Source organism: Lepisma saccharinum, chromosome 13, assembly GCF_977018435.1.
Source record: "Lepisma saccharinum chromosome 13, izLepSacc3.1, whole genome shotgun sequence".
NCBI lineage: Eukaryota > Metazoa > Arthropoda > Insecta > Zygentoma > Lepismatidae > Lepisma > Lepisma saccharinum.
In genome coordinates, this window is record NC_139241.1 from 35,018,199 (window position 1) to 35,038,165 (window position 19,967).

The window sequence follows — 19,967 nt, forward strand, 5'->3', positions numbered from 1 at the left end:
CGAGTCATTTGTTAATTAATTGTAAATATTCGGTTTGATGTCCAAGTGGATTTTACAATGTGTATAAAGGAATGGATTTAATCGTGATTGTAATTCATATTGCTGTTAACGTCTAAATTTGTAATACGTATTCTTGATACGTTAAATGACGGGTGGTAAATTGTAAGAAAGGTTTGTTAAAGTTTCAATTGGAGAGATTTTCTAAATGCAATTAAATTGGGTTTGTTCACGATAAAAATGTTTCTCACATTGTTGATGATTGAGATATTGATCGTTTCTTGTTCGAAATTGAATCTAATAAATTTTTGACTCAAGTCTTTAAAATCTGAATATTGTTCTATACATTTTTGTTGACGAACCTTCCGCATAAGAAAGTGAAGCTGCGAAGTTGTTAATGGTAAGAAAGGAAGTTATGAACTTCATCGAGTAGGATTGATCCTGCAGTTTTTTCTTATGAATAGTTAGCGTGTATTTTTTGTATTGCAGGATATTTTGGAAGAATTGTCAAACCTGAGTGAAATGTTCCACGATATTTTGTGAATGCCATTGCTTGTTACTTATTTTGATTGATTTAAAGGTGGGGACCAGTACCGAGAATTATATTTTCTTTATTCTTAGGCATAGCCTTGCCATTGGTTCTCTATTGAGACTGAGGTGGCGGTGTTAAAGCGCTGGCCAATGACCTCAACAATTTGTGACTTGTAACTGTTGGTTGTTGCTTAATTTATAGCACATACATTAATTGATCCCGGACCTATTTCTTCACGCTTCCCATAAGGCTTTATTGTCCCCTTTTTCTAGTACGCAGCCAATACGTTACAAACTGGAAAAATGAGCAACCTTTTGATCAACTAAATCAACCTCGATAGTGTTTTGTTTGTTTATCACTTTTTCAAGTGTTGTGGGTCAGATTCTTTGTTTAACCTAATTTGATGCTGTTTTCACATGTATAAAGGAAGAACAACATGTCAATTTATGACTGAAGCAGCATATTTTTCAATTTTCTATAAGTGTGTTAATCACAATGAAGCCACAGAGTTAAAAACGTGTTCATATATTTGAAAAAAATTTATATGTGAAAGATTTTCTAAGTTACAAATCCCACATTCTTTACCAGAGATTTATTTTAGTTGTTTTGTATGATTTATCCATTGCATTTTAAGTTGTATAGATAAAAAATTTTCATAAGCAATATATTGAAAACAATAAAATACTTCCCAATAGAAACCAATTCATTACAATTGGCCAATCAGTTCTGATAGACCAATCGGTTTCGATAATCCAATCGGTTTCGCTAGTGTGTCTAAAAACTCATATTGGCTATTGGAACCAATTGGAAAAAATTCCAGCTGGGTAGAGTTAGTTAGTTAGTTAGGAGGCCCTCTAGAGAAGAGGATAGATGGACACAAGCAGCACACACACAAAGGTGAAATAGAATTGTCAGAAATAGACAAACATGCATGAAATGAATCACATAGAATTCAGTGGAACAACTTAGCAGTACTGCCAATTTAGAAGCTAAGAAAAATTTTAAAAAGCAGTTTTCATAGCAATGGCCAAAAACCCTACAAGCCACCCCAGTGTAGAATTCAAGCAAATATGGCCCCCTGCTTCTCATGGAGCACAAAGTAATTGGTTAGTGCACCAGATTTCTTGTAAAAATCACAGATCTGTCACAGGTTTGATCCCTACCACAAACAAAAATAAAATTGTTCACCTGAAGATGGGAGCAGAGGTGTTCTCTCAAAATATAGTGTTAGAATAAGTATAGTTAAAGGCACTAGATAATAGATAATGTGCAATTAACGCTGAATGATAAGTATACACTGGTCTATGCTCTTGATTTTGAATTGCAGAAATGCTTGAAAAACAAAATATTTATTTTTAAAGCATGTTAATTGCAATTTTTTCACTAATTAAGTAATTTTAACAAACACAGATTTGGGCATGCAAGTTGATTATTTCTAATGGTGCAATCAACAATCAAACTCTACAATGAAACTATCATTACTAGAATGTTAATTTTAAGAAAACTACCTGCTCTAAGGGTGCAAAGACACCTCCCTCATCACCAGTATGATGAGTGGCATCAGTTATTTTCTCCTTTGCTTGAAGTTTCAACTGCATCAAAACAAGAGGAAGAAAAAAAAAATAGGAATAGGAAAGAGACAGACTTCAGAAGAGTGTAAATATGTTTATGATTTTAAACATGAAACATACTCATTTCAGAACTGGGAATGAGAAAAATATGTTACTTTCTAGCATAAACAACAGAAGAAAACAAGTAGTGGTGAAATCACTTTCATCTTATTTTGCTCTTCAATTTTTTACAATTCTTAATGAGAAGAAAAACATAGTTTTCCATACACATGGATTACAGAAAGAAAGAAATATACTATTCCAATAGTTTACTACTGAACAGATGGATGATAGGCATGTGTCTACTCTGAAAGCAGATTTCCTATAATTTTGTAAAATTCCACTGAAGTCATGGCAATAAATGTAATTAATTAGTAATCAATAACTTACAATTTGTGTGTCATTTTCAAAATGTTGTTATATACAGAAACAAATATATATATGTAAGTAAATGTGGAACTATGTTGATCCAGTCAGCAGGACACGTGACTGCAATGGGAGAGACCTGGGTTTGATTCCTGAACCTTGAAGCACTAAACATTTGAAGTACTTTATAAAATAGTAAGCAAGCAGAAGAAGAAGAGGAAGTTACACTCTATCTAGATACTGTTTATTGAAGGCACTGCAGATGCAAATGTCTACCACTAATTGTTCACACATTTCGTGTCCTTACTGGAAAAGGATAAACATGAATGCTGGTTCCAGGACCTCCCCGATGGCGACGTGGTAGCGCCACCACCTTGTAATCAAGGGATCCCAGGTTCGATACCAGGTGGAGGCACAGAGTGGTTCGGATCACACTTTAAACTGTAGGTCCAGTCTCGATTAGCCTTAATGTGCATAAAATGGACTCAAAATTCCTGCATAAAATGGACTTAAAACTCCAACTCAATCAATCAACAAATGAATGCTGGTTTCAGCAAGACAGAGCAACTTCCGCAATGCTAGGACAACTAAGGTCGTACTTTGTTAGGCTTTTTGGGAACATAATAGTTCCTAAAGAATTGTGGCAAGCCAGGCTCGCAGATCTAATGAGTCCAGACTTACTCATCTGGAGTCAAAAAACACAGTGCACAGAAGTAACCCACGGAACATAGGATGCAAAGATAAACACCATCACTGTAATCCAGAATATAACTGGTGAAGTGGTTTGAAACAATCCCAGAAATATGATGAGACATACCCAAATATATACAAAACAGAATAGATGTCTCTTTCAGCACTTGCTGTAACATACAAGGTATGCTGAATCAATTTTTTTTGTAATAATTTTAATAATATATACTTTTAGACTGAAAACCATGAACTTTCTAATCAGTAGTTGGCCACCTAAACTTTGCGTTCAAACTTAATTTGTCAACCAGAATGGGTTCAGGAGAAGTATATTTACATTTTTATATGTTGCTTGCTTCTTTGCCTGATATTGGATTAAAATATGATTTGGGTGTGGAATTTCAAATTTGATAGTCTGTTCGACCTTTAATATCTTACATGTTTCTTTGAGAGTTGACACCTTCCTTTACTAAGATTTGCAATATACACACACACATTCCTTTTACCATCTAAGTACCTACATTCTTCTCATTCCCAATTTTATACATTTGACATAAAACAAGCAATAACTAACACAATTACTGGAATGAATGGTAAAATAGTGCAAAACACACAAATGTTCCACCAAGACACATATTGTATACAATTACTCATTCACATACTTCATTTTATGGAAAGTTAACTTGGAATTTAATAAATTAATGTACAAACATCAAGTACATAACTAACTAAAATAGACTGATAAATGCAATTTGTTATGGATTTGTATAAATAAATGGATGAAAGCATACTTTAGGAATACAGAATGCCTTTTACACCAACAGATGTAAAGATATATTCAATAATACATCATGTAATTGCAATAAAATAACACCATTAGTGTACACAGTGAAATGCTAGAATAGAGAAAATATTATAAACAATAACATCTTACAACAAAACAGGGTTATTCAAAAGAAGTATACAGTTATTATTGCAAGCTTTCAATAAACTTATATGTATATTGAATGCATAGATAAAGTAATATTCTGGCATGACTGATTTCATTTAATTTTCACAGTTCTACACTTGTATTGCAAATATAAATTAGCCAAAATTTGAACTGCATACTCACTTTTGATATGACCTGTGTTTCTTATCTATGTACATGCATCCATATAATGCACAAATATTAACACAGAAAGAAATAAAAAGGAATTATTTTATGTAGACAAGAGAAAGGAACAGAAATATATGACAGTATCATGAAGAGAAGAGAACTTAAATATCTGGTGTATATAGTCATTGCACTAACTGTACAGCAATGAAGATTTGAAGGATTCAAAATTCTCATGCATTTAATCACAAAAATATATTATATGCATTAATGCATAAATTATTGTCATTACAACATTTAACATGTTCCATGCGTTCATGTTATTGTTAGCACAAAATGGCAGAAAGGATGCCAGTGCATAAGTCCACACTTAAAACATTAATGGCACACTTAAGAAACAGGGGAGAAGGAGAGAAAGTAAAAAAATAATAAACAGAGAAACACAGAGACAAAACCAAATTAGAGAGGTTACCTTATCCATATGAGCCAAAAGACCATCTTGGCTGCTTTGGCGAGTGGTCTCCCTCACGAGTTCTTTTGCTTGGCTAGCAAACTGCTCAAACAAGGACGACTGACTACTTTGTCTTGTCGGACCCCCAGGTGAACCGAAACTTGATGCTCGAGCCAACACATTTGTGATGCTCGACTGTCTCTGTGGTGTTGGACTTGGTGGGGGCACCTGAGGAGTGTTTCACTCCTTAGTTAACACATTGGCAAATTCCTTTTGCTTTCTTTCTGTTTTAGTTCTTATGATTATAATATGGATGCAAAAAAATCTTTATATACAAGGGTTGATCATTTCATTTTCAGAGTGGTGCATCATTTTCTTGCAGTGTGAAACAAGAAGAGACACTTTCAACAGAAACGTGTGACCAGCATTAATTTTGCACGAAATAACATCTTTGTGAATTATTTATGATTCTTAAAGACATTTTTCTTGGACCATCAATGTCCTTGCATAAGTAACTCTGGGCTTCACTTGGCCTCTTATCAATAGGTACCTGGAGGTGAAGGTGTTCTTATCACCTCCACTATTGCCAAGACCAAAAATGTGTGAAGTCCTTTTATGGCACAGGGGAGTAATCTATTTTTTACTTGCTCTTATCTGTGATGTGGCTACCATGAACGAACCAAATTTATGATATTTTTTTACATAAGTTCGAAGTCTTTCAAATTACTTATTTGAAAAATTGTTTAATGTTATTAGAGCTGGATATTATGAGATATTCTACATTATTTGCTCATAAATAAGCCTAGTAATAGAGAACAGAGAGATTTGGATACATGGCATCTTATACTGAACGAAACATACAATGTGTACCAGTTTTATGTGAGACACACTAAATTAATTGCCAACTTACATCAGGCAAGTAGAAAGTTTATGCAGCAAACCACATAAGGGAAATTGATAGCAAAGTTAAGATAGAATCTATGCAAAATAGGTTCAATAAACCAAATCTGACCATGTAAATTCTAATTCATATTTTTTGAAAGTCGATTTAAGGAATTCTGGTCAGCCACTACAATTCTCAGCACGTTTTCTGAAGTTGTCACAACAACCATTCTGCTACTTCAATAATCAACCCTGGTAAATCTATGCAAAATCATCAATATTGAGTTCTTCAGTTGATTTGGAAGAGGTATCCATTTGAGCACCAAAGGTGCCACATGTGTACTGATTGGTTCTTTTGTATTATTTCTGAGGAGCTCAAAATTGACTGTTTACATGTGGTGAGAGAATGGACTGGGAAGCTTAGTTTTAGATATGGAAAATAAGACACATACATACAATATTGAACTTAAGAATACTAATTTTTCTTTTCAGTTGTTTTACTTATGACATAGCACTAAAATGAATATTTGGGTTTGTATGAAAAATAAAATAATATTTATTGATAATTTGTGTGCAAATTGATATTATATACAAGGATTCAGTTAATATGTTTTATCATTTATCCCTTCCTTAGATGACAAGGGCATGTTTATATGAAAGAAAGTATGTGTAAAATACATTTGAAAGGATTTTATTCTAAACCATGAACAAAATTATAATTAAGGATATGTTCAAATCGAAGGAAGTTATGGGAGCAAAAAAATTATGTTTTGTAAGGTTCCCACTCATTTTGCTAGAAGCCGAACTCTGCGGTGGAGTGGCTACCGCAGCACATTATGACGGCAGGGGTCCTGGGTTAAATCCTGGCCTTGGCATGGATGTTCTTTATGAGTGTCCCTTCATCAATTTCATCATATCACCACTCATCCTCATCTTCATGTTTAGCCAAAAGTGGCAGAAAATTGATGCTAAATAACAAAAATCAAATCAAATCTACTTGCCAAAACAAATTCCTGGCAGGTTTTCTCAAATTAACCTTATTTTAACTCTACTTACAGTATATTTTTAGAGTTGATATATGCAAGCTTAGGCTTGAAATTTTGCATCCGATCATCTATTATAACAAATTACTGTTTACAAAAATCAAAATGCACAACATGTTCAATATTCATATTTTATATTCTATGATTTGTCCGGATTTTTAAAATGTTTTTATGAGTTTTTCTTTAGCTTTTCCCATTGATTTTTTAAAACATCAGTCAATTCCCTAACTTTTCCATGCATTTCAGATCATTAGAAACCCTGCTTTATGATTGTTGAAAACAAAGCAAATTAAGGTTAATTGTCTTGTAATGCATATATTTTCAGGTATTTTTGTTATTCCCTAGCAAAGGAAACAAAAGTGGCACATGGGTGGCAAACAAGGTTTTGATTGGAATTAACTTAAATTATTCATAAATATTGCAGATATACACTACGTGTGTTTGATCTAATATGTTGTCCATCCTGCACTTGCCAAACAGTAACTTTACAGCAGGAACCTGTTGCATTGTTGCTATAAACTGAGTCATACCCTCAATATGGAAGAAGCCAGGGTATGGGTATGTTATACAGGGATACACAAATGTGCAGTACCACAAACATCACTATAAAAACTTTCCTACATGAATCTCTCCAATAAAATACAGAAAACAAGAGGATTAAACTAAAGTCTGTAAGCCCTTCTCTTCCATTTCCATTTACTGTGTAGCAATGAGTTTCTTTGCTCATTTCCAACTGACTCAAGAGCTATCGAGTTCATAGTCTTAACATTAAAAAAGCAGAAACAATATACAAAACATTATGAAAATAAAGGGCCAAAAAAGGACTATTGACGTTTTGAGGATCCCCATTGCCAGGATAAGAAGTAGAGTTACCACACAGTCCCGATTTTAACCTAGAGGTCCCAGTGTTCTGAGAGATAACTTAGGGATGCTTGATTGTCTCACTCTTTAACCCAGAAATGAAGCACACATTATTTTTTGAATAATTGAATATTATCCATGTCATTACCTGATAAATATATATAAATATAAAAATTTTAAAGGATCATAGAAAACTTCTGTGGTCCACTGTATAAGAATGCAGCAATCCAATGCATCTAGGTTATTATATTTTAGTCTAACACTATAAATTAACCGTTGTTTAGAACATCTGGAAACTATTGCTTTGGACGATTTCTTGCTTAATGTATATGCTACTGCTGAATTGAAAACATTGAATGCTACATGATGAAGCAAAGCATAAACTGAAATGTCACCACCCCTTTTTTTCAATGGAGAATCTAGTAAGCACAATAAAGAAGGATAAAAGGTAAGAAAAGTAGACCTGTTCAGTTCAGTTTCTTCCCAGTTTTATCAAGTGAGATATCTCCAAAATGCCAATAGCCCTTCCCAGTCTTTTACTTTTGTTCTGTTTTGTGATTTGTTCCAGTTTCTGAATTTTAAGCAACACAAAACTGTATTTGTCTGCAAGAGACACATTTGAAGCAAACTATCAACTTGTCTCTGTTGTGGGAAGGACAACACATCAAACCAGACATCGTTAAACACATTCTAACCTTTCTTGTCTACACATTCCTCTGTTCGATTTGTGGTTGATTTGTGGACTTTCTGCTTGTTATATGTATGGACAGAACATTGCAGAAGCAACAAAGCCAATAGGAATACATGATACACATGCATAAAATACTCAAGTATAAGAAGAAAGAATGGAATAGTGTCATTTTTATATCTTAACAAACCTGTTTCAAATATGACTAATCACATTATACAATACAGCCAGAAATAAGTCCACAAACAGAGTAATATATTTACATACATACACACACACAAGCATACAGACACACTCACCACACATATATACATATGTACAAAAATTTATCTGCTACATTTTTCTTAAAATTATATATGTTTATTATATATATTTAAAACAAGACCCGAACTCAGAATCTTAAGAACAAAATAGAGATAATATATAATAAGTAACAAGCACAGTAATATTTATACAATCCCTGAAATATGAAATATTCCAGTTCACACAGTACTCAAAGAATCTAGATGCAATTGTTGCCAAAGATATTACAAGAAAAATCAGATTGACTCAATTTTTTCTTGGGTAAAATGACAAAATTTCACAAATGTTTGAAAAAAGAGGTGAGGGTGTAAAAATGAAGCAAGGAGCAAAGTGGTTCATATATATATGTATGTATGTAAATATGTGTGTATGTGTGTGTACTGTTTCTATTCAGTGTAATATACTGTGGCAGTGATTTATCAACACACCCCCAACACAACTCCCCTCCCCAAATTGCTCAACAACGTCTAGGGTCGAGCTGATATCACTTTAAACTGATATCTATATTGTTCCCGATACTTTTCTTGATTCTCACTGATAGCAATACCAGTGCTTGAAATTATAACAATTGTTTAAAATATACATTAATATTAACATGTAAGTATGCCACTGCAATTATATGCATAAGTTTACTAAAGTTTTACTTTAAATCATTCAAAGAATACATAAAATGATTGTTTAAATACTTGCAACAAAGTTATATCAGAATATTAACTTGCTGTCATCTAATCACAAAACCTATTTTTCATGTATTAGTTGCACCAAATAAATTAAATTTTCTAATTTTGCATAATTCCCACAATAATCAGACTCCACAAATGTTGCATATCAATGTTTCAGACTCTTCAAAATACCCAAATACTGGAAAAGCATCAGATGGTATCAGTGAATAAACTGCAAACCAATACTTTCAGACATCGCCCCAGATGGAAAGTTCTCTATAAACCCTGTATTGTGCACTACAGAAAACTAGCTAAATATCTTAACAGTATTAATTCTTCATGTAAATGATTCTGTACATCCATGAGCTTATCACTTTGAACATATAATTTTTAGTCTTCACCACCTCTTCTGCTGTGAAGTGTTTTGTTATGTATTACTATAGACAAAGTAAAAAAAAAAAACACATGGTAAGTATCGACACATAATTAACCGGTTTTTTTTTGGTTGGTTTTTTTTGCAGTAGGGGGATTAGGAAGCCCACCACATATAAGGGGAGAAAGCTCAGAAGAATAAAAAAACTGGAGTTCTAAACAAACATGCATACAAAACGTTCAAGAAACAATACCGTTATATGAAAAATTAAAATCACTGAAGGCAAGAAAGGTCCTCCTCTGTGGCCGTGTGGCCTAAGGTGCTGTGTTTTGGACTCCGACTGCGGGACGGCATGGGTTCGAGTCTGCCTGGGTTCAGTCCCTGGGTTCTCGGCCTATGTATAGGACCGGTGGCAACCCAGCATCGTGAGGAAATTGGGGTGCTACGAGTGAGTAATGTAATCCGGTCTCGGAAATCTCCTATAACGGCTGGGGGTTGGACATGCTGACTCCACGTCACCCCATTACTTGTTGAAGATCTCTACACTTCTAGGTAGGATTGTGGGAGGGAGACTGGGAGTCGGAAGATAGGCCAAGGCCCTTTAAGAGCTGTTGAGCCACGGGTTACTTTTTTATTATTATTAGAAGGCAAGAAAGGAATTATTTTTTCAAATTATCATCATTTAAATATATTAGGTGCATTTTTCACTAAATCATGCATAAATTGCATTGCTCTAAAGAGAAATATAAATCATTAACTAGTGTGACTTTTGTGTTTCATCTTTTAAAATATGTATAACAATAATAATAATAATCATAATAATAATTTTAAAAAAACCTCGATGGTGCAACAGGGCTCTGAAGGTCGGAACCTGCCAAGCAGCTTTCTCATTGACTGGCATGTGATCAGTGCATTGAGTCCCATTGCTGCTGTTTTCTTGCTTTCAAGACCTAAGCTCTCTACTCCATCTTTTCAAGAATTCCCATTGCCCTTAAGATGCTGGGTCAATAATGTAATTTTTGAACTCTCACTGGTAACTGAACCTCGCACCCAATTTAAAAGTGCTAACCATATGGCCCATGTATAATAATATCTAAGCCATTACAAATATTAAAGAATAAATCTGAACATTAATTACATTAAAATCCATCACCTGGATGAGATATCTTGTCAGGCTTTTTATTTGGTCAATGTTATTATTTTAATGATATTTAGAGAAACTAGTTTCATTAAATTAGGAATAGAATTCCAATTCATCTATGTAATCTACTAATTGATCTAGCATCAATTTTCACTCATGATAATATCCAGCCTATAGCTAGATCAATGTCAAGTCTCTTGTCTTTGTGTCTGTTTCCATCTTTCAAATTCTTGTTCCAAAATATTGCTTCACTTTATTGTTTTACTAACAGAAGATGCAATGAAACGATAACATTTTCTGTCTACTGATAGAGAAAATTTATAGCAAATCAGAAAAATGATTTTGGGAAACACTCATGAAGAGATGTACAGCTAATGTAACAGGAATCCCTCTCGCAATCACATTTCCCCAATCCTGAGAAATTTCTCTACTACTACAAGAGCACATCGACAGAGAATGCTAAGCTACGAGAGAAGAAAATAACATTCTAGCAAACTACTAAGGTCGAGGGAAAGCAACGAAAGCACGTTTCCACGAATACCAACAACTTATAATAAACTTACAGGGGTGACTGATCGGCCTAATCTAGTTTTGGGTGTGGTCGGGCGCTCCCTGTCTGAACCTGTACCTCCAAGGGAAACATCACTTCCCACGCTAGGAGTAGGAGAATGATGTGGAATCGATGATTGGTTACTTACTACGGTCTTTGGTGTTGTGGTGGTCGAATTGGAGTCAGATTCCCCTGGACTAACTACTTCTTCCTTTTCCTGTAAAATGAAGAAAATTATAACAGTCTGTTGAACTTGTGCTTCACCTTTCACTCCCAAAATCAAACCACACACACACACACACACACAAAGCATGATTATGAATAAGGTTGAGCCAATAGGACTTTCAACTGATATCTACAGATCCCGATATAAATTATGGAATAAATCAAGCTAGATAATTATATTTTTATTCTCAGCTATAGTGTACATTGCATACCATCAGAAAAAATTGTAATATATATATTACAATACTAAATATGAATGCAGAAGCAGTTTGCTTTGTATTATTCTAGTTGCATACATCAACAACTTTTATCCAGATAATTGTAAACAAAATATAGTAATATATTCACTCACAAAATTCACACTATAAATATTTGACTTTTAAAAAAAACATCAATACATGCAGAAAAAGTGCATAAAAGCAAACATAATACAATAAATATGATGCAAAATCTATTCATCACCTATTCTAAAAAATGGCTATGTAAAGGTCAGTTTTAACTTGCACATGATTCTTATCAAAGGAAAATAGCTTACCATTGCCTCTGTTCGGTTTGGTAGCGAAGGTGCTTCAGATCCATCCCGCAGCTTTGAGAACTCCAATTCTGAGTCTCTGTTGAAGCTCGGAGAACTGAGATCGCTGTGGCTAGATGATGTTGAGAGTGAGCCAGGCAAACTGAATGCTGAGTCAGAAGATGTCATTCCAGGTAATTGCAGTGATGATGGTGGGTGATAAACTGATTTTGGATCAAGGCCACTTGACAATGACAGCTGGGTGCCCTCCTGAGTACCTGAAACAGATATAACTATTTTACTTCAATATAAAAGTAGTGATAGAATTTATGTACATTAAAATAAAACAAGGAAAGATAACAACTAACTAACTAGTATGCCTCCCTGATAGCATGTGTCTAATGTAAGCAAGGTGCCTTGGGTTCAGTTCCCAGTGGAAGTTGAAGTTCGTTTCACAGTTTTCAGATCACAAACATTAACTAAACATGCTATGCCAAATTATCACATGCTTAACAACATTTATAATCTTATGGCTTTATATTAGGTTTTTGAATATAGGATATTTATTTATTTATTTAATATCTAACTAATATTATTTTACTTTTATATCCAACAACTTGGTTGAATAAATATACCTCTAGTACCACTTATTTTCCAAAACAAAAATATAATACTCAATTAAAACCACATAGTGCAAAATTAACCACATCTCCTCAAATATGTTTCAATAAACACTTCTAAAACCAAAATAGGATAAATACTAATATTGTACAATCACAATAATAAAAACGTATATCACGTCAAGTTAACACATAGAGAGCCTATTCTGGCTCCCAGAACTTACGGAATTCTATTTTTGGCAAGTGGACTGACACATATCACAGTAGTTACATGTGTTTTTTTGTTACATTATGTTTCAAATGGCTCATAACTCATTTTCAATTTCAGCAACATTTTATAAATTGCTTTGAACTACCTCTCTTCTGACAACATAAAAATGTAGCAATTTTAAGAATTTGAAATTTCAAAAAAATAAAGAGCCATTGTTGCAATTTTTAACTGATATACTTCCTCTTTTCTTAAACTAAACAATAATAATTGAAATTACTTTATAATATTCTTCAATAACCATGCCAAGTCATGTGCAATGCATCAGAAATTGTAAATAGGAAAAAAGGTAGTTTACAATTCAAAATGAAAACAGTGGTCTGTTGTTGTATGGTTATCAACATCCATCTGAAGGGAGAAGTGCCTATTCTAGTATGTGCAGCTTGAGGTCATGTCACTTGTCCCTTCAGTGTAAAATCACGTCACATGGGCCTTCCTACTTCTGTCTGAAAGCTCCGCAACACTACATGCCACCTTAGTGGTGTCACTGAGTGCTTTGCTCAGGATTTGTCTGCAAAATGTTTTGGGTTTGAGTCGCAGCCAGGGCATGAGTGTTTGTGTTTATTCCATCATCCATTTCATCTGATCATCATTCATCTTTACAGTTAACCTAAAGAGGTGATGTTAAATAACCACGTACAAACTAACAGACATCACTGTGCATTCTTGCTTGTAAGAAACAAATTCAACACTTTTATGTACAAAACTTATGAATGTAGGATCTTTTCCATCATACAAACCTAAAAAATGGACACACACACACACAAATAGATAAGGAGGTGGGGGAAATATATTTTATAAAAATTAAATGTATTTAATACTTACTAGGAGAGAGATCTGAAGAAACCATTTCAGAGACAAAGTCACTCAAAGAAGAATATGAAGAGCTGGTACTTTCACCACCTTCTGAATCAGAACCACTCTCATCTGAAAATTAAGTAAATGTTTTAGTGAGCATAAAATTAAGTATGCATCAAAATTTAAAATATGACAAGTAAACACACAATTGTAATGTAAGCAGGGGTGTAGTGAAAATTATTTTTCTGGTGGGACTCAATAAAGAAAGTACAATGTGCTGCAAATTGATATTGAAAAACTGTATTACTGTATTCATTAAGTGTTACTTTTGAACTAACCATCTTACACAATTAAATAAATTTTCATTTGTAATTTTTTGATTATAGAGAATAGCCTTTCTAATTGGTGAAAGAAAAAGTTGCAATAGTCCTTAGACATTTGGTCAAAAACTGTTCATTGCACTGAACAAATTCTTGTATCACGTTAATTGTTTTCAAATTGATATTTCATCATAAAAAGTAAACATGTGATTTTTAAATATCAGTACTGTGTGTGCCAATAAGTATTTTGCAAACATTCCCAAAACATTGATGAAAATTTCTAGATATTTTTGCAAAGTTTCTGGAGAGACTCGGACCCAGTAAGCTCTTGCCTGCCCATGCCAATGACCAACTTTGACAACTGAAATGCTTCCTATCCTTAAGGAGTGTGAAACATTGTATATTCAATAATATATAAATAATATTAATGACGTTATAGCACATTTGAAATTCCATTAAAACAAAACTTCTGTTTGTTCATTCACCCTCATCATCATCATCATCATCATTAACTATTTCCAAATCTAATCTTGTAATAGAGAAAATGAAATTAGCATAGTTTCTTTCTGATGTTTTTTTCATAGCTTCATCTTTCACTCTTCACAATCCACACTTTCTCTCGCCTGGACAGAAAAAAATACAACAGTGTTATTCCATTTCCTAAAATGTACAAACCTGTAGGCTGAGTTTCTTGCTGTTTTAATGACCTTAATGCACTGCTCAATGAACTGCTCTCATCCCAAACAACAAATCTGATTGGCTCCAACGTGTGGGCATACCACTTCGGCTTGTCACCAATTAAAGTGGGGTCAAAAACTCCTGTGTGTACTCGAAGGAAGGCAACATTGGTAGGAGTGAGAGCCCACTCAGCTAGAAACTCCACAGCCTAAAGACAATTCAACACAATTATTCAACACTAATAAATTTTCACTCATTTACAACTTAAATCTATATTAGGGATTAATTGGCATGAACATATTACCAAAATACATAAGTTATAGATACCAATATCTGAAGCAGATCTGAGACAATATCATTTATTAAAAATTATGCAAAGTTAGCCTGGCCAGATCTTCCAGGAAAAAAAATGGGACACTTCAGTTTGTACTTTTCTGAAGCATTTACCATTCAATGTTGCCAGCTTGGAGGCTGAGCTCAATAAGTGGTTGATTTTTGATCTTGCAATATAATTTCTCAGATTCAAGTCCCAGTTTGAGAATGGATGTTCTTTGTAAGTTTCCATTCATCAATTGTATCTATTCATCACTTATCCTCATGATCACAATTAGCCAAAAGTGACTGAAAAGCAATGGAAAATAACAAAAATAAAGTACAATACAATAATTCATGAAAATTTTCATGAAACAGAATGCTTACTTTCATTACTATTACTATTGTATTTTGTATTTGTAGTTACACTTTTTTTGTATGCAACTAATTTCTATGTATTTTTTCTTCTTTTTTTGTATCTGTATTATTTTACATTTAGCTTACTGCTCCATATGCAGTTTACCTCATCTTATATGTATTATCATATTGACAAGGGTTAGGTGGCAGAGTAGCCCTTGGCTGAACCTTGCCGCTTAATAAAGAAAATGTATTATTATTATTATTGACATGGTGTTCAGGCATGTATTCAAAAATATGTTTCGGGGTGAGATCTGAAACCAAGTATCTCAATAATAATAATAATAATAATGTTTGGATTAAAATAATTGCATTCAATCAAATTAATACTAATTACAATATATAAATAAATATTGTATTATTATTACATGAATAGGTAAAAGGATGGTATAAGAATAAAGATATAACAGCTCATATTCGTTATGTAACTTACCTGTACTTAAGATCGGAATAATGTATGTAAAAACAAGTGCTCTGCACAGCTGGAATTGGTTTCAATTGGAATGAATCGGATTCTATCGGAATGTATTGGTTTCAATCAGAATCTCAACTGAAACCAATTGGAAAATCAAGACAATTTCCAATTGGTGAATTGTATCCAATTGTAAGTTTGTATATATTGTAGAATCAATATGTTATCAATTCATTTATTGACTCAAAGCATAGGTACTTTGATTCTTGACACCACATTTCCTGTAATTTGGAACTTCTTTGGAAAATCAGCGCACTTGAACTGAATTTGTTCTGAATTCTTATGCATACTACTGAAGTCAGATTTATCTTAAATACCTAACAAGAACTATTTCTTAAGAACAAACTCAATCTTAAAGGAGCTAGTAGTTGGAATAAATGTTCACATTAGTTCTTGTTTTTTGCAAATATGGAATTTCCATGGTTATTCTTATGTGTATGTAATGCAATTGGAAAAATGAGCAATCTTTTGATCAAATAAGTCAACCTCAACAGTGTTTTGTTTGATTATAATTTTTTTAAGTGTTGAGGGTCAGATTCTTTGTTTAACCTAATTTATTGCTGTTTTCGCATGTATAAAGGAAAAACAACATATCAATTTATGACTGAAGCAGCATATTTTTTTGATTTTCTATAAGTGTGTTAATCACAATGAAGTTACAGAATTAAAAACGTGTTCATATATTTGAAAAAGTTTTGTATGTGAAAGTTTTTCTAAGTTACAAATTCCACATGCTTTACCAGAGATTTATTTTAGTTGTTTTATATGATTTCTCCATTGCATTTAAAGTTATGTTTGGTTTGATTTGGTGTTTTAAGTCCACTTTATGTGCAGTAAGGCTAATCGGGACTGGACCTACAGTTTAAAGTGGAATCCGAACCACTTGTGCCTCCACCGGGTATCGAACCCGGGACCCCTTGATTACAAGGCAATGACGCTACCACTGCGCCATGGGGGAGGCCCCTTAAAGTTATGTGTGTATATATATATATACAGGGTGTCGCAAATCTATTTCAACAATGCTTGGGTGCTCGTAGATATCATAAAAACAAGTAAATTTTCCCTATAAAGTTTACCTCGAAAGTGCTTAGTTTCTACGCTATAAGTGCTTAAAATTTATCCTGTGCATATGCAACCCAACACAGCAAATGCTTGCTCTGACTTAACTACCAGGGGCGCGTGGCAGGGTTGCCACTAGCGTTCCTCGTTAAGAGAGACGACTTGAAAACAACAACCTGGGAGTCTTGCCTGAGCAAAATCCAAAACATTAATGATTCTTGTGATGTTGTAAGAAGCATTGACAGTATTTATAAACTGACCGAGACAAATAATGGGCAGACTGAAATTCAAGATTACGTACTCATTCTAAAATATCTCCATAATTGATCGATTGATTTGGTTTATTTTAATTTGCTTTTCTGCCACCTTTGGCTAATCGCGAAGATGAGACACCTGGAGCCTTGGTGATCTTTGATAACAACATCACCACGGAGTGTTTCGTGTATCATGCAATATCAACAATTGCAAGGGACACGTAAGATACGGGAAATCCACTAACGAACAAATGTAAATAATGCGCAAATGTGCAATACGAGTGCCCTTTACAGTTCAGCGCTTGACATAAGTATGCATTTCTTGGCTTTGGTTCTTAATAAGCACTAGTTTTAATGTGTGAATTTTGTGCATGTCTAAACGACGTTTTTCATTAAATTGAAAGTCGGTGTCTGTGGTGGAGTGGTTAGAACATCGCGCTACAATGCCAGGAGTCTTGGATTCGAATCCTGGTTTGGGTATGAATGTTTGTGAGTGTCCATTCATCAATTTCATCATATCATCACTCATCCCCATCTTCGCAAATTAGCCAAAAGTGGCACAAAAAGTGAAGTAAAATAAAGCAAATTAATCAATCAATGAATCATTAAATTAAAAGAGCCTTGCAATTATTTCCTTATGATTGATTGATTGGGTGTTTTAAGTCCATTTTATGCACAGTAAGGCTAATTGGGACTGGAGCTACAGTTTAAAGTGGGATCCGAACCACTCTGTGTCTCCACAGGGTATCGAATCTAGGACTCCTAGATTACAAGTCGACGATGCTACCACTGCGCCATCGGGGATGCCTAATGAGACGAACACGATTAGCAATAACGGTAGCACAGATAGGAATAATTTTCAAATAAATTGTAATAACATTACAGTCTGCGTGTTCGAAACGAGGCAGCAAACACATCATGTTTACATTTGTTCATTCGTGGATTTCCCCCATCTTACGTGTCCCTTGCAATTGTTGATATTGCATGATACACGAAACACTCCGTGGTGATGTTGTTAGCAAAGATCGCTAAGGCGCCAGGTGTCTAGACAATGGTGTCATTTGTTATTTCATCATATCATCCTCATCTTCGCGATTAGCCAAAGGTGGCAGAAAAGCAAATTAAAATAAACCAAATCAATCGATCAATTATGGAGATATTTTAGAATGAGTACGTAATCTTGAATTTCAGTCTGCCCATTATTTGTCTTGGTCAGTTTATAAATACTGCTAAATGCTTCTTACAACATCACAAGTATCATTAATATTTTGGATTTTGCTCAGGCAAGACTCCCAGCTTGTTGTTTTCAAGTTGTCTCTCTTAACGAGGAACGCTAGTGGCAACCCTGCCACGTGCCCCTGGTAGTTATGTCAGAGCAAGTGTTTGCTGTGTTGGGTTGCATACGTACAGGATAGATTTTAAGCGCTTATAGCGCAGAAACTAAGCTCTTTCGAGGTAAACTTTATAGGGAAAAGTTACTTGTTTTAATGATATCTACCAGCACCCAAGCATTGTTGAAAGAGTTTTGCGACACCCTGTATAAATACTTTCCAATAGAAACCAATCCATTACAATTGACAAATCGGTTCCGATAGACCAATTGGTTCCAATAGACCAATCAGTTCCGATAGTGTGTCTAAAAACTCATATTGGCTATCGGAACCAATTGGAAAATTTTCCAGCTGGGTGGCAATGAAATTAATGTCAAATACATGAAGAATTGAATATTTATTGATTAACAAAAACAATGTTCGATGCAGTTGGAGAAAAGTAAAGTTTCTGATTAATACTTTATGCACATTATTATGTGTACTAGTGTGTATAAATCTTTCTAATGTCATTCTAAGCTGTATGATCCCAATATAATCCTTGACTTTCAATATGTTCAGAGGAAATTAATAACCATCAACTATACAACAAATGCTAAACAAGCATATTTGCATTATTTTATTTTAGTAATTGGTAAGCCTATCAGTGGGGTGGGGTCTGGAGCCCCCTAAATACGTCCTTGATAGTGTTGTCTGTTTTTGTCTCTCATTACTACAGCAACAAGATTAATGACAGTGAAATGCAATACTGAATTCAGATTAATAAGTTATTATTAAAATATTTACATAAACATCAAATGATGCACAAAAAAAGTTATTCTGATATCTCCGAAATTAGTAAAGTAAAATCCTAAGGTTTTCTAAAGTTAAAGATCCTGGAAATATTATCTTAACATGACATAAATTATTTAAAAAAACAATGCAAAACAACAATATGGAATTATCTTTCACTTACACAAATTGATTTTTAATAAGTATTATTAAGACAAAGTATTGAGAATATGTACTTTTAATTCAAAGCTTTTTCCGAGTTTGGTGATCTGACAACCATTCACAATTTCTGTGTACCTAAATTTTAAAAAGGGAAGAATATTCCAGAAGACTCATGTCCAATGCACTTGATATTATTTTATCTTTATGTAAATATTTAATATTAACTATTATTAAATGTAATACAACACATCATTATCTAGTTGTTAACCTCACTGCTGTAGTAATCAGTAACAAAGAGAATAGAAAAAAAAAATAAAGAATTTCCTGCCGATATTACTGGTTCTTACAAAATATAGTTCATGCTTACCTGTGTTCTTGCAAAGCGGCTGAGAAAGTGAGAATTCCGAGGCCTTGAACGAAGGAAGCTATTTATCTGGAAGGCAACCACAGGACGGGGATACAACCTCAGTGTTCTCGTGTGCTCTGTGAAGTTCGCCAGCAAGTTCTGAGAGTTGAAAAACCTCACCTGC

At 33.9% G+C, this 19,967-nt stretch overlaps 1 protein-coding gene across 15 annotated transcripts in view; it reads right to left on the minus strand.

Moving 5' to 3' along the window:
* Rab3-GEF (Rab3 GDP-GTP exchange factor) overlaps positions 1-19,967 on the minus strand; it is a 335,149-nt gene that overhangs the window by 99,182 nt on the left and 216,000 nt on the right. For 7 of the 15 annotated variants that reach the window (XM_083134034.1, XM_083134032.1, XM_083134031.1 and 4 more), the window contains 7 exons: positions 19,805-19,963; positions 14,660-14,870; positions 13,692-13,793; positions 12,003-12,271; positions 11,256-11,459; positions 4,761-4,967; positions 2,038-2,121 (listed from right to left, as the gene is read on the minus strand). In XM_083134034.1, coding sequence (XP_082990160.1) covers positions 2,038-2,121; positions 4,761-4,967; positions 11,256-11,459; positions 12,003-12,271; positions 13,692-13,793; positions 14,660-14,870; positions 19,805-19,963 — 1,236 coding nt within the window. The remainder of the gene's footprint in view (positions 1-2,037; positions 2,122-4,760; positions 4,968-11,255; positions 11,460-12,002; positions 12,272-13,691; positions 13,794-14,659; positions 14,871-19,804; positions 19,964-19,967) is intronic. The other 8 variants (XM_083134044.1, XM_083134030.1, XM_083134037.1 and 5 more) reach the window with 7 other exon arrangements.